The following is a 19,054-nucleotide window of genomic DNA, read 5'->3' on the forward strand; positions in this document are numbered from 1 at the left end:
AGCACAGTTAATTGGAATATTTATATCATAGTGAGGTTATAAGGTTTCAGAAATAAGTAAATGTATCAAACAAATTATTAAAACATGAAATCAAAATGGAACAAATATATGGCTACCAGCTGAAAAATGTTGATATATGCTTTAATTTAAAAGTGATCAGTCTCATGCAAGGCCTTAAGTGGGTATGTCTGGACAGTTTAAAGTTTTTGATGTTCTATACAGACCATGAAATACAGAAGCAGAACTTTTTGCTTGCTTTATATTAAAAGACATCTCTTATTTCTCTCCTTTTTTGCATGGATCTGCATAATTTCCAACAATATGGAAAGCGAACTATACTTCCTTGCTTTCTTTCCCCTGATTTTGAACATATTGATAGCAGTTTAAGAAAGAAATTGAATAGTATGATAAACAATAATGTTCAAATTTGGGTTCATAGGAAAAAGAAAAAGTTTGTTTTCTGTGGTCATAGGCACAATGGAACGTGAAGTATGCAGTAATTTTCCATTATGCTGTGCACCCTCCCCAGAATCTGTATTCACTGCCATTCTAAACATCACATCTGCTAAAAATGCACCTTCAAAGTACATTTGAGGAAAATACAGTATGCACCTGGAAGGCTGTCATCACTGTGCAGTGGTATTTATCTATAGTTAAGCGGTAGAGAGGACTTCAGGTCCCATTTATTCATGAGCTTCTCCATCCCTCTTACTCCTGCCCGCTCTTCTGCTGTGTTTTGATTTTACCCCAGGGTCAGTGGCCTTTACATTTGCCGTGTAAGGTCATTATTGGCCTGGTGCTTTTTGCTCCATCTCAAATTAGGAGCAGCGAGCCGTTGCATATAAGTATGTAAAGTAAGATATAATTTATTAGCAACGTTCCTGAAACAGTCATCTTAGATGTACAGATATAGTGACTGAACCAGTGCTTAACAGTTTCATTAAATTGAATTTCTTGTTATTTGCAAAATCCTATTTGGCAAGTTGCTGATGCCTGCTATTTCAGTAACTTACTGTCTTTCGAGAAGACAGCTGGGTTAATACATTATTGAATATTTTTAGCATCCTTTAATGCTGAGTTCACAGGATTCTCTAAGTGAAGTAGACTTTAAAGCTGAGAAGTTTTTGAAGAAGGTTTTACTTTGAAGTCTTTAAGGGGCTGCTTCACTTATAGTGCCAGTAAAACTTAGGATGTGTTCTGAAAGGCTATAAATAGCAGCAGTAAAACAATGGATTTAATTTGACAAGTAATTCTTATCAATAGGTAGGCAAGGAAGACCACAGTTAACAGTGGGCACAAATGTGTACTCTGCTTCGTGGTTTCATAGAACTGAGTAGAAATCAGACTTTTAGGGATAATTTTTCGCTGAAATAACATATTACTGTGACTTAAATCTTTCTCTCATGCATTAGGGAAAAAAATAAAAGTCATAGTCTTTCAAATGTGTTCACTTTGAATTAAGATATGAGAGAACTTCTGCCTATGTTAGGCCAAATATTCTTAACATTAGATGCCTTCTTTTGGCTTTTTCCAGAATTAGGTCATGTAACTTTCAGCCAAATATCCATTTTTTAAAGGTAATACAATCAAATAAGAGTTTGTTTTATTTTACTTTTTGTATTATTTTATTTTTGTTTTATTTTTGTGTGTATGTTATTTCGTTTTATTACATTATTTTTTGTGTAATTATGTTATTGCTGGGTTTTCCCCTTTGTGTTTCATACTTAACTGGTATCTCCATCATGTCTACTATCATGGCTTGTACTTTGCATCCTCTCAGATTGCTCCAGAGCTGTCAAAAATAACATCAGAAATTGTCAGTGAGAAATACTACCTTATTAAATTGATCAGTCCAAGCCAGTAGCAAGAAGAGAATCACTAGAAATTATCTATATATTTAGACACATCTTGAACACTTAAATATTGTTTCTTCTCAGCAGAAAACACTGAGCACAAATGAAATGAAGGGACTGACAAGCTGTGTGCTTAGCATACCAGGGGTGTAGATGGCCACTGCTTGGTACTCATTTATCTTTCTTTCAGGTTGCAGGAGCTTTTCTCCATACCATGATATCAATTCCTATAATAAAAGGTTGTTGAAAATGGAAAGCAATTAAGAAAGACTTGTCAGCTATTTATGCTCTTTAAACCAACACAAACCAGGCGTTTATTTTGTAGAACTGGGGAAGAAAGGAGTTGATGAATTATCAGCTGGTCTCACTCAGGAGAGTTAAACACTGGCGCTAATTAATGGCTAGTTAGCAGAGCACCATCTTGATCTCAGTGGAGGTCGCCTGGATGGGGGCCATAAATCCATACTGCAAATGAGAACAGCTCCAAGATCCTTCATTTCAGCTAAATGAGATGGTGGCCCTCAGCTGCTAGGAGGCTGCTAAGGCAGTATTTATTGGGTCAGAGTTTGGGACTCACAGATCTATTTCCTTCCCGCTGGCTATGCAGCTGCTTGTTATTGTTGATAATTTTTCCGGGGCTTCAGTAGTTGTTTCACTGTGCGCTGTTTTCCTCTTGCAGGCGTTTGGACAGTCCTTCTCCGTTCACCGCAAAGTGGCTGAGGATGGAGAGACACGGGAGGAGACTCTGCTCCAGGAATCTGCATCAAAAGAAGCTTATTACCTCGGGAAGATTTTGGAGATGCAGAATGAGCTCAAGCAGAGCAGGGCGGTGGTCACCAATGTTCAGGCAGAGAACGAGAGGCTCACTGCCATCGTCCAAGACTTGAAAGAGGTAAATGGGGGTGTGCAGGGAGCAAGGGGCTGAATTTTCTTGGAGTATCATGGATAACATGGCTCTGAGTAAGGAAAACAATACAAGAAGTGAAAATGCTCACCTTCTGGTCTGTGATCATCCCTGAAACCACATGGGCTGAAAAGGCTACAATTCAGAAAGGGAAAAAGTATATCTTTTATTATTTTTAAACAACGACGACAAATTCTTATGAGTATAATAAAACCTAATTCAGGAAGCTATAATTTCCTAAGCACTCTTAGCATTTTGCATTGTATTTTATAGCACCTACATATAAGTGAATTTTACATAAACACATTTTCTGCACGCTTCTGATTCACGCAACTCCTCTCTTTCTCAGAACTTACATGATTTCTCAGGTATTCTGGATTGGCTAGACTTAGATAAAGCTTTCACCATTTTTCTTCTACTGTAAAGCAAAATTAAAATACATGCTCATGTTTAGAAAATGGTAACAGTAAGAAAGTCAGATGTAGTTAGCGGCCATATGAGACAATGAATAATTTCAATCGAGAATTTAGTAATATTTAATAACTTGCCTTTTCCCCCCTTGAAATCTGGAAGTTATAAAAAGTTACTTTGCTTACTGTTGTTTCTAAATCCCAGTTAGTGGGAGACTGATATAATTTTATGAGTTTATGCTTTCTCTGTTGATGGTTGCTACATGAATTGTGCCAGCTAAAGCTCAACACCAGCCCTACACAAGAGGAAGGTGACTGTTTCCTTCGGCTTTGCTAACAAATTGGCTGTTGCTCCCTTTCTTAGACTCTTAGACACACACATCTTAGACTCACTGTGTCTGTGTCTTTGACCAGTTAGTTAAGGTGAAATGGAGGATAAGGAATATACTGACTATCAAGTTCTTAGTGTAGGCTGTTTTTCCAATTTATGAGTCTGAGAAGATGCACATGGAAGTGATCCTACATCTTCCCTGCATTCCCCAGGAATGCTTGAACATGGGGACTCTCCCCACTGTCCAGCTGCTAGAAGAGATCTTTCCTAGGTGATTCTGGAAAGTGATTGTTTAATACATTAATTTGTTTAATATTACAGTTTACTATGTTTTTGGTAGCTGAGTGAAATACTACAGAAACCCCTGGAACAGGGTATCCCTGCAACAGAGTCTTTTACTCCCACTGAGTATTCTTATTTAATGGTTGTACTAGACTTGCCCATAATAGAAATCAGGCTTCAATAAGAAGTAGATACATGCCATTTATTCACAAGTTACAAATAAAATATGTTATTGTAAGTACCGTTCCAGTGGTAAAGAAACAAAAAAATTATCAAATTTATATCTACTTATCCTAAAATCTTCTTTGTGGCAGGCAAACAGCTGCTGACACACCTACCTAACTGTTTGGTTAAGTTCACAGGTCCTCATGACATGGGGTTCAGTCACAAATGAACAGTTACAGAAAATACCCATTTGTCTTTATACTTGATTCCTTCCTCTGGGATCTCCTTGGGATTCCTTCAAATGCAAATCTCCCTTCCATTTTCTATCATGGTTATCGATCTGTAGGTTGTTCAGGAGGCAGTTTCAGTACCTGTCCTCCCTAGAATATTGATTGTCCTCATTTCCTTGGAGATAATAGTAAACCCTAGTGTGAAGCCAGCTGCAATTATTTCCTGCTTTAATGCTACATAGAAACAAGCCATAGTAGTTAGTTAAAGTGCAATAGAGGAATTTACTTGACTAAAATAAGGCTAATAAACTGACTGTTACCACTAAGATGATGTTGTATCCTGAATATAAAATCCTTAACTACGTTGAACTTTTATATTACTATAACTAATGTATCTAAACATAAATGGGATTAGTGCAGTCAGTTCATTATCCAGATTACACCACACACAATTGTGATTAATTACTTGAATAATAATAACAACAGATAGAGGGTGATTGACACCTATTTCAGGCTCTTTGGGATCTTGTCACACTGAATTACACTGGTATTTCACTTTGTTCTCAAAGGAGTCTCACCCTTGTACCCAGCCTGGTATACCTTGGTCCAACCATGTAAATTCTATAGCTGTGACATCCAAGTGCCTGCAGAAACGAGATGCCCTTTTTCTCTAGGTGTTTATGAACTTTGTCTGCTTAATTCTGGGTACTGCAAGTAGGAAAAAGCAGATTTAACTTACTCCAGATCTAGACAACCACAAAGGTGGGCAAAAAATCATGAAGTTTCTGGTAAATTTTTGGATAAAACCAGAATTAGATGCTGCCATGGGTGGATTGCTACATTGAGGAAGCAATTTGTCTCTTTAGCCAGTATATTTGAATATTTAATTAGAGAAAAAAATGAAAGAAAACAGGATGATCTTCATGTGAGCAACTGGACTGAGTGATGTAAAGATAGATTCTGGACATAAGTTACCTGGTTGTATCTTGTCTTTTCCTCTTCCTGCCCACCCCCCTCAAGAGAATATACTTTATAGTTGCTTTTTAAACCTTAGTAAGGCATCTTATAAACTAAAAAACAAAAAAAAAAATCATTCCTTTCACCTTCAGTCTTAGTATAAAAGCTTTGAATAACTGGCATGTTGTTCTGGGAATAGTGTTTTTGCAGGGATGACAGAAATTTGTGGCAGTTTATCCACGCACTCGGCCACTTATGATACTGTAGACTGATAGCTAGGTTTTCAAAAAATGACCCCTGTTATTGTATCATGTCCCTAAATAAAACAATTGGTGCTTCTCCATTCTCTAGCCTGTCATGGGAGTTATCTTATGAATATGTGCTGCTCTCTGAATTTGCACAGAAGTCCACAGTCATATGAATGTTTATGAGCATTTTGTGAACCTTCAGAATACACTGATATGAATGTTGATGACTTTTAGGAATCCTGGGAATTCCATAGCCCCAGAGTTTAAAAATTCATGCGTTTTAGCAAGTATCTGCCATACAGCCACAGCTGATGGCTTCAGGGCAGCTTGACCTGGATCCCTCTTGCTATAAAAGGGAATGTATCAGGCTCAGGTCTCGGGAGATTATGCATCTCAGTCTGGGAAAGCAAACTGATTTCAATACTCATATCTAGAAAAAGACATATTTTATTTGAGAACTCTAGCATTTTTTTCACCCTAATGGTGAATAATGAACCAGGAATCTTTGTACAAGATAGTTTTCTAACTTCACGTTAAAATTATTAAAAGAGTAAAATACCAGCAGCATTATTTTTGATGTAATAAAAATCACAGAATATGCCAAGTTGAAAGGGACCCACAAGGATAGGAATACTATTAACTATCACCTAACTAAATAACACATACATTTTGGAAAGCTGGTAGCCCTTTTCTTTCTTTTCTCCCATCAAGACCTCAGATAGGGAACATAGAGGGTTATTTGGAGATTTTTAAAATTGCTTTAACTTGAACCAAAAGTGTACTGATTTTAAAACTGAGGCCAGAGAGATCATTTTTTAGCAGTCAGAGACCAGATTGACAAAATCTGTATGTCAGGCACCACATAGTTTATGGTAGAGGGCCTCTCTGTATGGAGAGATCATTATGGTTATTAGCTCATGTAGCCTTTTCTAACAGCATATGAATTGTCTGCAGTTATAAATGTTAAATACTTTCTTTAAAACCATTTTTTAAAAATACAATCTTCTGTCATTTTCTAATTCTCTGGAGCAGTTTTTTTTTTTTTCCTATTTAAACCAGTTATATTTGGGAGATGAGTGACTGTTTTTTCCATTTGTGCCACTGAAAAATCTATTATGGTAACAAAAAGCAGTTTATAGATCCATAAAGAAGTGAAACCATTACCTTGAGAAACTGATAACTGGCAGAGGTGGTTATGCAAGCACAGATGACCCAGCTCAGAAACTGGAGCAGAAAGCACTCCATTAGAGGTTGTATTTGATGATTTCAATGGTCTTCTCCAACCTGAGTGGTTCTGTGATATCCATAGTTAGGAGATCTCCATATATAGGTAATATCAGTGTCAGTATATAGATCCTACTCCTCTATCATGATGCCTTGATGCTGGGCATCTGACTCAAAACAGGTGGAAATGAGGGGGGAAAGAGCATGAAGCCAAGAGGAAGCAGGTAGAAAATAGAGATGAAAGGTGATGGTACTGTTTGAGTTTTGTAGGTATTATGAGACTGTAGGTATTATGAGTTCTGTGAGGTGGGTAGATAAATGCTTTTGTGTCTGCCGAGGCTGGCAGGTGTGGGTCAGCTCTTTCTTCCCATTAGGACTAGTAAAAAGGAGAAAGTCAGGAAGAAAAGGGTTAAAACTCATAGACTCTCCAATAAATGTCACGGCAGCAGCTGCAGGGATTGCAGAAAGAAATCAACACCTGGGTACCTGCAGTACCAGCAGTCCATGAGATAACAGATGAGAAGGGAGGTTTATGTGATGACAATGGTAATGGGCCATGGAAACAGCACACACCTGGGCTTCTGGAGGGCAAAAACAGGAATGAGGGCAGTGGACAAGTGGGTGGGAAGAAAAATACAAATTTGTGATATATTATGTGCTGAAACAAGGTGAAAAAATATCTAAGATGAAGTTGTGCAGCCCTTGAAATCAATGGCTAAACATTGATTCACTTCAGCAGTACAAAAATCTTGCACTTCATGCTAATCAGGAAATGTATGGATGTGATAGCCTGGACTTTTTTTGAGGGGAACATATGTTTGAGAAGGGGAAAAAATTTATAGTCATCATCTTAAAGTTGACTTTAATCTAAAAAATTAAATATTTCTATATTAAATATAGCTTAAATTCTAATTGGCTATTTCCTATTTAGAAATCATAGTTTTTCAGTCTGAAGATTTAGGGTGTTTTTCATTTTTGACAATTTTGAGTAAAGCCTAAGGCCTTTAAATGTGAACACAGATGTAGTCAATAACCTGTCATGGTTTAACCAGGACAAACACACCAATTTCAGGTTCTGGTTTTCTTGCTCTGGTTTTAGACTATAACAGGACTTGGTTACATAGTGCTTCCTATATAATGTAAGATATAGTTAAGTCCAAAATTGGGATCCTTTATATGTTCAATTGTCATGTAGTACTGGAAGCTTCTGCAGTCATTATATGCCTAAGTTTCCACCTGTAAAATTTTCTGTGCATCTAGAATTCGGTTTCTACATGCATTCAGGAATGCATCTGGCTTGGACTGAGGTCTGTCACAACACTGTTGCTACATATTGAGCACTGCTGTAGGTGCTACTGGGATCTTCCAAGGAGATGTTTCCCACCTGACCTCATCACCTAGTTCTGTGATTCCCTTTGGCTCTGTGATTGTGGCAAGGTTTGAGGCTCCAATTTCTTCTCCAGCCTAGGATATATAAATCTACTTCTTCCTCTGAAGAAAGTGCCATAGAAGTCAGTTGGCAAAGCTCTTCGTTCCTTCAGGTGAAGCTGTTCCACGTCGTTGAGGGATAGTTAGTATTTTGTGGGTCAGGGAGAGTGGGAGGGAGCAAGCTGATAAGAATGACTTAGCCTAAAGGCTAAGCCACTCAGCTGGGAATAGGGAACTAGTTCTAGTCCCTATTTCAATTAATGTTTGGTAAGAAATACTTAAATATTAATTGGGGCAGAGACCAGAACCCCAGTCTCTCCTCTGTGAGGTGGCAGCCCTCAGCAAAGCTGTTTCCATCCTCTGGAGAGAGCATGATCTTCAGCCTGGATCTCCCATGGCTAGTGGTTTGACTGATGAGCTCTTGGAGGGACGTAGCCCCCGGTTACCAAGTGAGGCAACTTTTACCAACTCTGTGTTGAAAAAAGACAGAAAAACTAAGTTTGGAGGAGGAATCACTGCTAGGAACCATGTATTGCAGGAAGCACCTGTCAGCTGCCTGGCTGTAGTGACAAAGTGAACTCCTTTTGATGTTATTAACTTGCTTTTCCTTGTAGTTGTCTAATTTTCTTCATGCACTGAAGAGGGAAGCTGTGGTTGTGCTCTGATGATTACCCTAGACATGAAGTGATTTAAGTGAGTGCAGTGTTGACTCTGACAATGCATGCAGCATCCTTACTGATCTCTTACTCCCTCGTAGTGGTGTCCTGTGCTTCCCAGTGTCTGCATCAATGGCTTTATCCCACTCAATCTGCTGAAGAATGGAACTTTACTTTGACATCTACACCAATTAAATAAAGCCTGTATTATAAATATTTATCTTCTTGCTGATATTATGCTGGTACTTGCAGCAATGGCCTTTGACCAAGGAATTGAGTGCACCCTTAATCAGTTTGCAGGTGATATCAAGTTGGGCACAAGTGTTCTTCTGCTGGAACATGGGAAGGCTCTACAGAGGGATCTGGACAGGCTCGATCAATAGGCTGAGGACAATGGTATTGGGGTTCAACAAGGTGAAGTGCTGGGTCCTGCACTTGGATCATGACAACCCCATGTAGCACTGCAGGCTTCGGAGACAGTAGCTGGAAAGCTGCTCGGTGGAAAAGGACCTAGGGGTGCTGGTTGACAGCCAACTGCACATAAGCCAGCAGTGTGCCCAGGTGACCAAGAAGGCCAATGGCATCCTGGCCTGTATCAGAAATAGTGAGACCAGCAGGACCAGGGCAGTGACTGTCCCCTGTACTTGGCACTGGTGAGGTCACACCTTGAATCCTGTGTCTGGTTTGGGACCTCTCATGACAAGAAAGACATTGAGGTGCTGGAGCATGAACAGAGAAGGGCAACAGAGCTGGTGAAGGGTCTGGAGCACAAGTCTGATGAGGGAATGGGATTTGTTTAACTTGGAGAAAAGGAGACTCAGAGTGGCCCTTATTGCTCTTTACAACTTCCTGAAAGGAGGTCGTAGTGAGGTGCGGGTTGGTCTCTTCTCCCAAGTAAGAAGTGGTTGTACAAGAGGAAATGGCCTCTTGTTGATGCCAGGGGAGTTTAGATTGCATATTAAGAAAAGATTTCTTCGTGAAAAGAGTGGTCAGTTACTGGAACATGCTGCCCATGGAGGTAGTGGAGTCACCAACCGTGGTGGTATTTAAAAGACACGTAGATGTATCATTTGGGGACACAGTTTAATGGTGGATTGGCAGTGCTGGCTTAATGGTTGGACTCGATGATCTCACAGGTATTTTCTAACCTAAATGATTCTCTAACTTTTAGAAGGAGAATTTTTAAGAAAATATGGTGAAGTATGCAATGGTGTTTTCATTAATGTTGTTTTCATCTTAATGTACTTTCATGCAAGCACTGCTTTTTGAAAAAAGCTGTAGGAGTGAGATGCTAGAGCAGCCCATGAAAATGACTGTGGGGGTCAGAGCTGTCTGAGAAACAAAGTGGAGCTGGATTCTGACAGCAGAACTGTTCCTCCTGTCAAAAGAGTGGTCTCATCACAATTTAGGGCATTATTAGCACAGTATAATTGACAATATTTACATTCCTTTGTTTTGGGAGTTACTGTGAACTGGTTAGAACCAGCACTAAATTAGGCTTATAAATCAGTTTGTTACTTGCCCACTGAGGGTGTTTTTTGTGTTCTCCCTCCTGTTTTTAGAGAAGCCCTCTGAAGGGAGATTCTCCAGCCTGCTGATGCCAGGCCACACTCACAAATTTTTCTCCCTCCCTTAATGACAGTGTTAATGGATGGTGTTTTTGCCTTAAGAGGCTGCAAAGTTTGCTAAAAATCTATGGATTCCTTATTCTTTGTATTTTCAGAATGAGCTTCATCTGAAATGTCATATAATAGCATAATGTTATATAACATGGGAAATTTCATTAGGTGTTGCTGACATGCTTCAAATCAGAGTCCAGTATACACTTGTGTCTTATCTGGACCTCTTAACAAACCTGCTAACAGTTCAGGTGTTAATGCCTTCCCTGTGAAAGCACTTATTTGTGCTCCATCTAGACTGGGCAGAGCTACAGGACCTCTGGGGACTTGAGGCTTAACAGTGTGAAGAGTGACCCCGTCCTTGTTCCAAATTGCTGTCCTCTTGACACAATCTCTGTAAAATCACCAGTGCATGTTTGTAAGTGAAGGGCAACCTGGAAGGGGCAAAACTGTGGAGGTTGTCATCAATGAGTGTTTGCTGACAAAACCTTTTTACTCATTTTCATGTAGTTTTTAGAGTGGTTTTGTGAGGGTGTTATTTTAGTGGTTTCCTCTGCCCTGTGCATTTATTTTCCCTGTTCGCAGAACTTCACTTCTGAAAAGAAAAAAAATTATTTTCTTTGTATTGGAGACAGGAAATCTGTAACTTGTAATCCTAACAAATCTCTTCTCATGCTATTAAATTGATAGGTATATGAATAGACTGATGCTATCTGTCAAAGAAAGTGTTTTCAGTATACGCAGCAAGACCTGTCCAGCATCAAATGCTTCTGAGTGACCGTATTAACTGACAAAGGTTTAATTACAAATCTGCCCTTCAACTCCATCTTCTCCTTAGTTACCACCAAACACTTTCTTCTGGTTCTTACTTCACAGTTTGGCCAACAATCCACTCGGGTGAAACTAAAGATGGCCGTGGTAAAGATTTACACTTTTATTTCCTGAAATGTGGTTTATAATCCTAAATTGCGATAATCACTCATAAAATGACTGTGTTTCCAAGTTCATATTCCTCATATACACCAACTGTAATAGAACAGGAAGGTCAACAGTGCAGGATAAATTTTGTTTAAATTTGTTAAACATTTTGTTGTGTCACTGTGTTCTCAGGGTAATCTTCAGCTGCTTGTTCTTTGGTTCTCACCCTGGAATATACCTGCAAGCCACATCTTTGAGTGGTTGTGTTTCTTGTTAATGAGCCCCAAAGAATGACTTCGGATGCAAACTTGTTATCTGACACATTCATGACACTGTTTTCTTTGGCAAGGTTCAGGCATTTAGCTCTGCTGTGAATAGAGTCAAACAATGGACAGTAGGGAGGTCATAAGAAGGCCAAGTGGGATAATGGAGCATAACCGAGGGACTGTTGCATAAATAACAGAGTGCCTTATTATAAATACTCAAATTCTCAGCTCCTTCTTTTAGAAAGGGACCTTTGCAGGGCCTCAAATAGAAAATGAAAGGGGGTGCACTTTCAGCTGCACTTGGTAATCTCTGGGCAGTAATTAATCAAATCGGGATCTGGCAGTGCTTGTTCTTACATAAGTTCTTTGAAATAATGACCCCTTATTTTTGCTGAGATAGTGTTTCAAAGCCCCTTATGTACCCCCTTGTGCAAGGTATTGAGTGAGCTAGTGCTGAGGAAGCCAGAAGTAATTACCTGGGTTTAAAGGAGAGTAAGGCAAATTTCCTGGAGGATGGGGCCATCAGTGCTGCTTACACCTGAAGATCTGGTCCCAGCACCCAGGGCTGGTTGGGGATGCTGGGAAAAGTATCTGTTTCTCAGCTATCTTGCATCAGTGAGTGATGCATAACCCCTTGGATGTTGGACTAACAGCTCTCTGAACTTGTCAAAACATTATTTTTTGTCTTTGTGGTCTTAACTTTTTCAAAATGTGCTGCCTTGCTTTTTTTCTAGGTGAGGAAGCCCTCTTAAGAACTGCTTGTGCTGACTCATTCTTTTCAGTATTAATTTGCTGGTTAAAAATAACTTGGGCTTTTGTCTATTCAAGTGGTGTGTAGTAAGATGGTTTTTGGCAGTGCTGTGATTAGCTGCAGTGCCAATTTTTACAGAATCCTTGCAATATGATCTGGACTCTCAGGAGCAAGAGCCCAGGAGCTGTGTTGACTTGTACCTTGTGACTTCATTCATTTGCCTGGGATTAAGTGGGAAAGGAAGAATACCCTGGGTGGCTGACTTTCTGAAACTTGAGCCCAAAAGCTTGAGCATTCTTGCAGATAAAGTAAAGGTATAAGGAGAAGGAGAAATTTTTGCTGAAAGTCCTCGCTACCTGAGTGCATGAGCAAATAGAGCATACATTTTGGTAACACATGTCACTGATAAAGAATATTAAACAAAGAGTGAAGGTAAGTTTGTTATCCCTGTTCCAATTAATTTCCTTTGATTTTGTTTTTTTTTTTAATATCTTGAGCAGCTTCCAATTAAAAAAGAAAAATCAAAGCTTCTCTGAGAGACTAATGTTGTTCTTCTAGTCATTCAGTATTAGAATGTTCCTGGCAATTGTTGAGTGTTTTATGCCTTCAGTACTCATTGGGATTACAGAACATTAATCTCGATGCATTCCCAGTCATCAGTACACAAGTGATGCAGTTGCATTTCTCTTCTCCTGGATGTCCCCATGTGCATTCTACCTCTGCCTGACTTCGCCTTCTGTTGTTGATTTTCTCCTGTCCTCTGCATAGGGATGCGTCACTGCCTGTTTTCTGTACCTGCTTCCTCCTAAACTTTTGCTTGGGATGAAGCAGAGCAGAACTGATGGCAATGACTAGTTATTGATTCAGAGATGAGATCCACCAAGCAAAACTGAAAAATCTAATAATCTCTTCTGGAGCTGTGATTAGCACTTGGACCTTGAAAGAAACTCATGCATGCTAATCACACGTGCACAGTAATTACCATACAAGGTACTTGACCTTCCACATCTGCTCTTGTTTGTTCAAAAACTATATTTATTTTCAGGGTATTTTTTTCTTCTCTTTTAATCAATACCGATTTATTTGTAAGAGTTTCTCCTGGGATATACTAGGTGATCCTGGGAAATGGGACTTACCTATTCCTAGGGATATGTCTTGAATATGGAGTATTGCCCATGACCTGACCACAGAAGTGGATGGTTTGCAAGGTGCAATGGCAGTGAGATGGAGCATAACACATCTAATACATGCCTTTGGATAGTTAGCAGCTACTATTTTTGGCAAAAAACCCCACTGAACAAAAAATAAAAAAGAAGCAAAAACCTATGAAACCCTGAAAAACATGAGAAAAGTTAGTGTCTTTGGGATTTATTTTTTTGTGCTCTATATGTTGGCATTTTCTGATTTGGATTCATTCAACCTACATCTTACAAAAATGAAGCCTGTTCCATGTGGCAGTGTGATGCTATCCTTAAAGGTGGTCCTCTGTGGAGTAGGTTCTCCAGTTCCCTCCTGCCTCAAAGCCTCAAACTCATTACCAGTTTGTCATTGGTATGAAATCATTAATAAGTTCTTGGTTCCCATAGTCTGTGCTAATTGTGCTTTCTGCAACAAACTGTTCTCAAGGGGAAAACTATAAGAGAAAGGTGACAGAAGGGTGAACAGCAAGAACCTCAAATATGCCACCTCTTTTTTTCTCCCTTTGCCCTTATTACAATGTGTGAGACAAGCTGGTTATTTTTAGTTATTCTCAACAGTCAGTGCCAGTCAGCATCCAAGAGGTGGGCAGCAAGTCAGGCAGAGGTCAGACAGTGTTGTCACCCTTTCATTGTGATGGTCAAATCCACTTTTAAGCTTCAGGATTGAGAGAAATGCACTTTTGCTGGCAAATGTTTTAGATGTGTACGTGCAGATGCTCATACATAATCAGAGCTTTTCTGCCTCTGAGGTTATTGTTTAAAAAACCCCATCAAATAGGTAGGACTCGATATGAATGCAATTTTTGTCTTCAGTGCTCATTCATTCTGCCTATATAGCCTTTCCTCTCCTGAAGCACAGTGTGGTGGCTCTTTCAGTTAAATGTGCCTTGAAGGCATCATCATAGATATGTGATTTTTCACTTCAGTGGAACAGTCAGGATGTCTGCTCTGATACTGGCTGTGAACTGTAGGTGAGGAATGGCTGTGGCATTGCAGTGTCAGCTTCAGAGTGAGGTGAGTTAAAAATGGGCCATTTCTCATCGGTCCTGCATACCTAGTCACGAAAATTCAATATTGTGAGTTTTGGCTACTGATACAGGGTATTTTGTGTTTGCTGCTCATGTTTCCCCACATCTCATTTTCCTAAGGGAAATGGGAACACAACAGCAGCCAGAAAATACTGGATTCTGGTTCTTTGCTTAGTAGCTAGATGTGATTAAAATGGCAGGGGCAAAACTCTGGTCAGTGTTGAAAAAGGAAAGTGTTTCTCTTGAGTGGTGGTTCATGTGCAGTGATTGTCTGATGAGGCATGCAAGAGGGCTCTAGGCACATAAGAGAAGCAGGGAAGAAAAAGTAAAAAAATCTAAAGAGTAAGTATGGGCAGGGGTCTGTTGTCAAATAATTAGCAACATATTTAAGGGAAAAATTCAATATTTTGGCCTACATCAAGTCAGCAACAAGGTTTCCTAAACTCACTCTGCCTTGTCTTGCTCCAAAAATCTGAGAGGAAAAGGATGGCCTTGTTTTGTTGTTCAAGACATAAATGCAATGTGGAAGAATGATTGAATCTGCAGACCCATTTGCAAGATGTTGGAAAAGAAGTTCAAATTCACAAAGACATCGAAAAATGTTTGGAAACAGAAGCATGAAAGATATCCAAAGAAGCCTATGGATAGGTTTACTGATGATATATTCAGAAAAGTTCATAGACATTTTTTAGAGCTGGAGCTCACCTTATTTTGGCAGCAATTCTCATAAACATTTTACTGCACAGTAGGTTGTTAAACAAGTAGGACATAACTATAGGTATAGATATACGTGATTAGTGTGATTTTGGTGTTAATTTTGTTGAAGATCTTTGAGTCATCATCAAAATACTTCTGTTTTGGAGGCTAAGACATATGGCTGTTTTTCATGCAACTTGGGTTGCTAATGCTCTGTAAATGTCAGTGGTGATTTGAAGTCAGTCCCTTGACAGCTTTCATATTTTTTTGCAGTGTTTTATGCTTTTGTCCATTGCAAATGCTTTTAAAAAGCCAATTATGAGTTTTCAATTACCACTTTTCTTGTCCTCTAGAAGTTATGACTTACCTACCCTCACTAAATCGTTTCTTTTCACCAAATTCATTGTGAGATGGACTTTTATGCCAGAGTCATAACTGCCATAAATCTGTTTTAAAATAGGTCACTTCATAGGCTGTAAGTGAAATTGAACTTTAAATTGCTAATAGAATTTAAAAATACCTCTATATTGTTAGTCCACTTGAAACTATATTATCATCTTCAGGGGAAAGGGGTAATGGCAGTGGATGTTCTGAAGTTTAAAAAGTTTCAGCATTGGGAAGGAAAAAGAAAACTATAGGTAGGTCTGTAAACTTAAAATAAGAAACGTACAACCTTGCTGGTGTTTCTGTTTAAGAAAACCTCCTCCTTTTAGCATGTTATCAATAGTAATAAACTTTTTTTTTTTTTATGGTCATCTCTAACACAGGACAGCTGCACCACCTGCCTCCTGCTGAGTGCAGGCTGTGGATTGCCTGGGTGAGCTGAGGACCAGTTTTCAGGAATTCAATGAATACTAATACGTAGCTTCCCACTGCAGCAATCAGAAAGGCAAGGCAAATCAGCCACCAGCTCAGCATCAGCAACATTTATGTAAATTAATCATTCTTTTACCATTTACTTTGGGGAATCATATTTCCTTTTCAGATCCAATAAATGCATATTACCAACTGAAACTCCAAAGTTCCCCTACCAGAGTCTACATTTTTGTTCTTAGCTGCACTCCTTAGATAAGGATGTTTTGCATAGTCAGAATAACCAGTGCTACAGCCTCTGTAACTCTGTGCCCTGAGGTAGAAAGAGCCATGATCATCTATTTAAAGGCAGAATAGTTAGCAAAAAAGGTAGGGTTTTGACTACAACTGGAAAGCTCCTTGCTTCCAAAGGTCTCAAATATGTTGGAGATTGTTTTCATCCCTGTTGTCATTTATTTAAAAATCACAGCAATAACTCAGAGTGAACTGGAGAGATAATCTTTCATTCCATCAAGAAGCAAATGCAAAGACTGAGTAACCATCCTGTTTTACATATCATATTGCACTAACCCATTCCTCAGGGATTGTAAGCAAGCTCAAAACATTAAAACCAAAATAGGCTGATTTCTTCTTTATTACATGCCTCTGCTTAAAGAAATGTAGCCATGACTGTTTCTTTTCTGTCCAACACTGCAACAAAATTCTGGTATATGCTACACCATCCTGCAATGCTGGTCTTATTACTGAAAGCTAAAACCAAGGGCAGTTTCTGTTACATGCATTTAAGCTTTATTGTTTAACGGGATTTTTTTTAATGCTGTGTTTTATAAGGGAACTCTGTCTCTTAGTTGTGCCTTGTAATAGTGGAGACAGCTCGAAGCATCATTCCCGTCCTAAGTCTGGAGGGTCAAATTGTTTTTAAATCTAGTGCTGCAGCTGAAAAACAGTTCAGGCCCTATAAAGGTGTCATTCCATGGTGTGGTAAAATGGGTTGTGGAAACAAGAGTAAAGTAAAATAAACACATGTCACTTCCTCCACTGAAGCACATAACTCAGGGGCTGCTGGGGTGCAGAGCCATGTGCCCTCTCCTGTTTTTGCTTTCCATCTCCTGTCTGTAATCCATTAGAAACTTCTATTATTTCAGCATGATTGGGGTCAGCTTCTAAACATGATTTATTGCTGCTTTCTCTCATAAATACAGAGACAGAACCTGTGCTTTCAGCTAGGCTGTTCTCCAGTTAAATTCAGATTTTTTTTTTCTTACTCTAATTTTTACTTTATAGTGTAGGATTTTATTGCACAGCCTTGATAGCCTATTATTGTTCAACCAAGGGTGGGGAAAAATAATTAGGTCTGAGAGAGATTGTATATGAAGTAGGCATTTTGATTTTGATTATTTTGGGAAGCACTTTCATGTTCTTCAGAAGATAGATTTAAAAAAAAAAATTAGTATTGTCCTAAAGTTTTGTATTTGCTTTTAGAAAATAAGAATAAGCACTGAAACTAATTTGACCCTTTGGCAAAGTGCACTTGTAGTATGAAGTGTCTGTCTCTCACCCTCACCTTTCCTCCTGTGCTGGAGCTTCTGATGCCTATGGTGGTACCCTGTTCACATAGTTGACCAACTGAACAACGAGCCCATTGCAGCGCTAGTATCTGGAATTTTCACAATGAAAAGCTTTGCTGAAAGTTAAAAATGCCATTTATTTAAAGAACGTAAGCTATGCAGATAGATAAAGAATAAACAAATTCTTTTAATAGCAGAGATAGTTTTCCCAAGGTGAACATTTTTCTGTATTTATGTACTTAGTGTTTCTCAGAAGAGGCCTCAGACTTCTTTTAAAACAAATTATTCATCACGTATTATTGTCACAATGTCCAAGCCACATCCCACCACTTAAATCCAGCCAGATTTAAGGTACAGTTGTACTGAGAGGTTTAACTGTGGTGATGGAGATGTGTCATGGTGTGCTGAGCTCCCTTGTGCATGGCTGGGCTTTCAGAGGGCACTGACTGCAAGGAATGTGGTCCTAGCTGAGGTTTTCTGTGCTGTCTGGTAGCTGGCTGGCAGCTAGTGATAGTACTTGGGGCTTATTCGAAGAGGATTTTTATCCCAGAGGAGAGGGATGAATTACCTGTGTCTCCAGCATGGCTTTTCTGGGACAGCAGTCAAGTTCTGAGGGGACGTGGATATGAAAGAGCAACCAAAGCAGTAATAGATCATCATTCCCGATTATGATAATGAACATTAAGAGGATGTCTCTGGATTGATGGGATGGTAGGCTTTTGTTTGTTTGCCAAGAACACTGCTGTGTAAGGTAAGTAGGATTGGTCGTTCTGTGTTTTAAGAGAAGCTAATAAGGGAAAAAACATTCAAAGCTGATACCACCAGGTCTTTTTATCAGCCAGGAAGTGGCTTTTGCAGACCTCACTTGCAGTTGTTTCTGAGTAAAGGGAGAACTACAGATATGTCTTCTCTTGCAGACTCAAACATCTTTCCCGTACATCCCCTCCCAGGAGGACTGCATTCCTTTCTTTACCTGTGCATTATTGACTTTCATATATTTTGCAACCTTATACTTTTAATAATTTTATGCCTTACTCTGGCCAGACACATGCATTTCAGCTATCCTCGGTGTAAAACTAGCCTGAAGGCAGACTCAGGCATGCACTCCATCTTCAACTAAGTTAAGAAATTCCTTATTCAGGGAATGCAGTTGGTTATACCCTTCAGCACTGTGCATTATAGAAAAATCACCATCCCTCAGCTTTGTGCCCTGATTCCAGGACATTAAACCTCAGAGTTACTGTGGAAAAAACTAATGCAGGATTTGCATTGGAATAAAGTTCTGCAACATGGAAAACATTTCCAACCTTCTTACATTGCAAGAATTACCCCAGAAGGCTTTTTTTCTCTATGGTACAGAGAGCTGGCTACAAGAAGCATTTTACTTGGTGCCAGCTAAGACTTGAGAAGCTCTGTTGTAGTCTGTGGCCTTATTTGACTTGTTCTTTTAAGATGTTTATGTGAGGAACAGGTTTCTAAGACCGTAAGTGCTGTGCTTTTTTTTTTTT

The 19,054-nt window shown here is 39.2% G+C and overlaps 1 protein-coding gene across 5 annotated transcripts in view; it reads left to right on the forward strand.

The window, feature by feature from the left end:
- Window positions 1-19,054, forward strand: part of BICD1 (BICD cargo adaptor 1) — a 172,139-nt gene that overhangs the window by 82,584 nt on the left and 70,501 nt on the right. For all 5 annotated transcript variants that reach the window (XM_027659734.1, XM_027659694.1, XM_027659713.1 and 2 more), the window contains exon 2: window positions 2,533-2,745. In XM_027659734.1, coding sequence (XP_027515535.1) covers window positions 2,533-2,745 — 213 coding nt within the window. The remainder of the gene's footprint in view (window positions 1-2,532; window positions 2,746-19,054) is intronic.

Source organism: Corapipo altera, unplaced genomic scaffold, assembly GCF_003945725.1.
Source record: "Corapipo altera isolate COAL_440 unplaced genomic scaffold, ASM394572v1 1, whole genome shotgun sequence".
NCBI classification, from domain to species: domain Eukaryota; kingdom Metazoa; phylum Chordata; class Aves; order Passeriformes; family Pipridae; genus Corapipo; species Corapipo altera.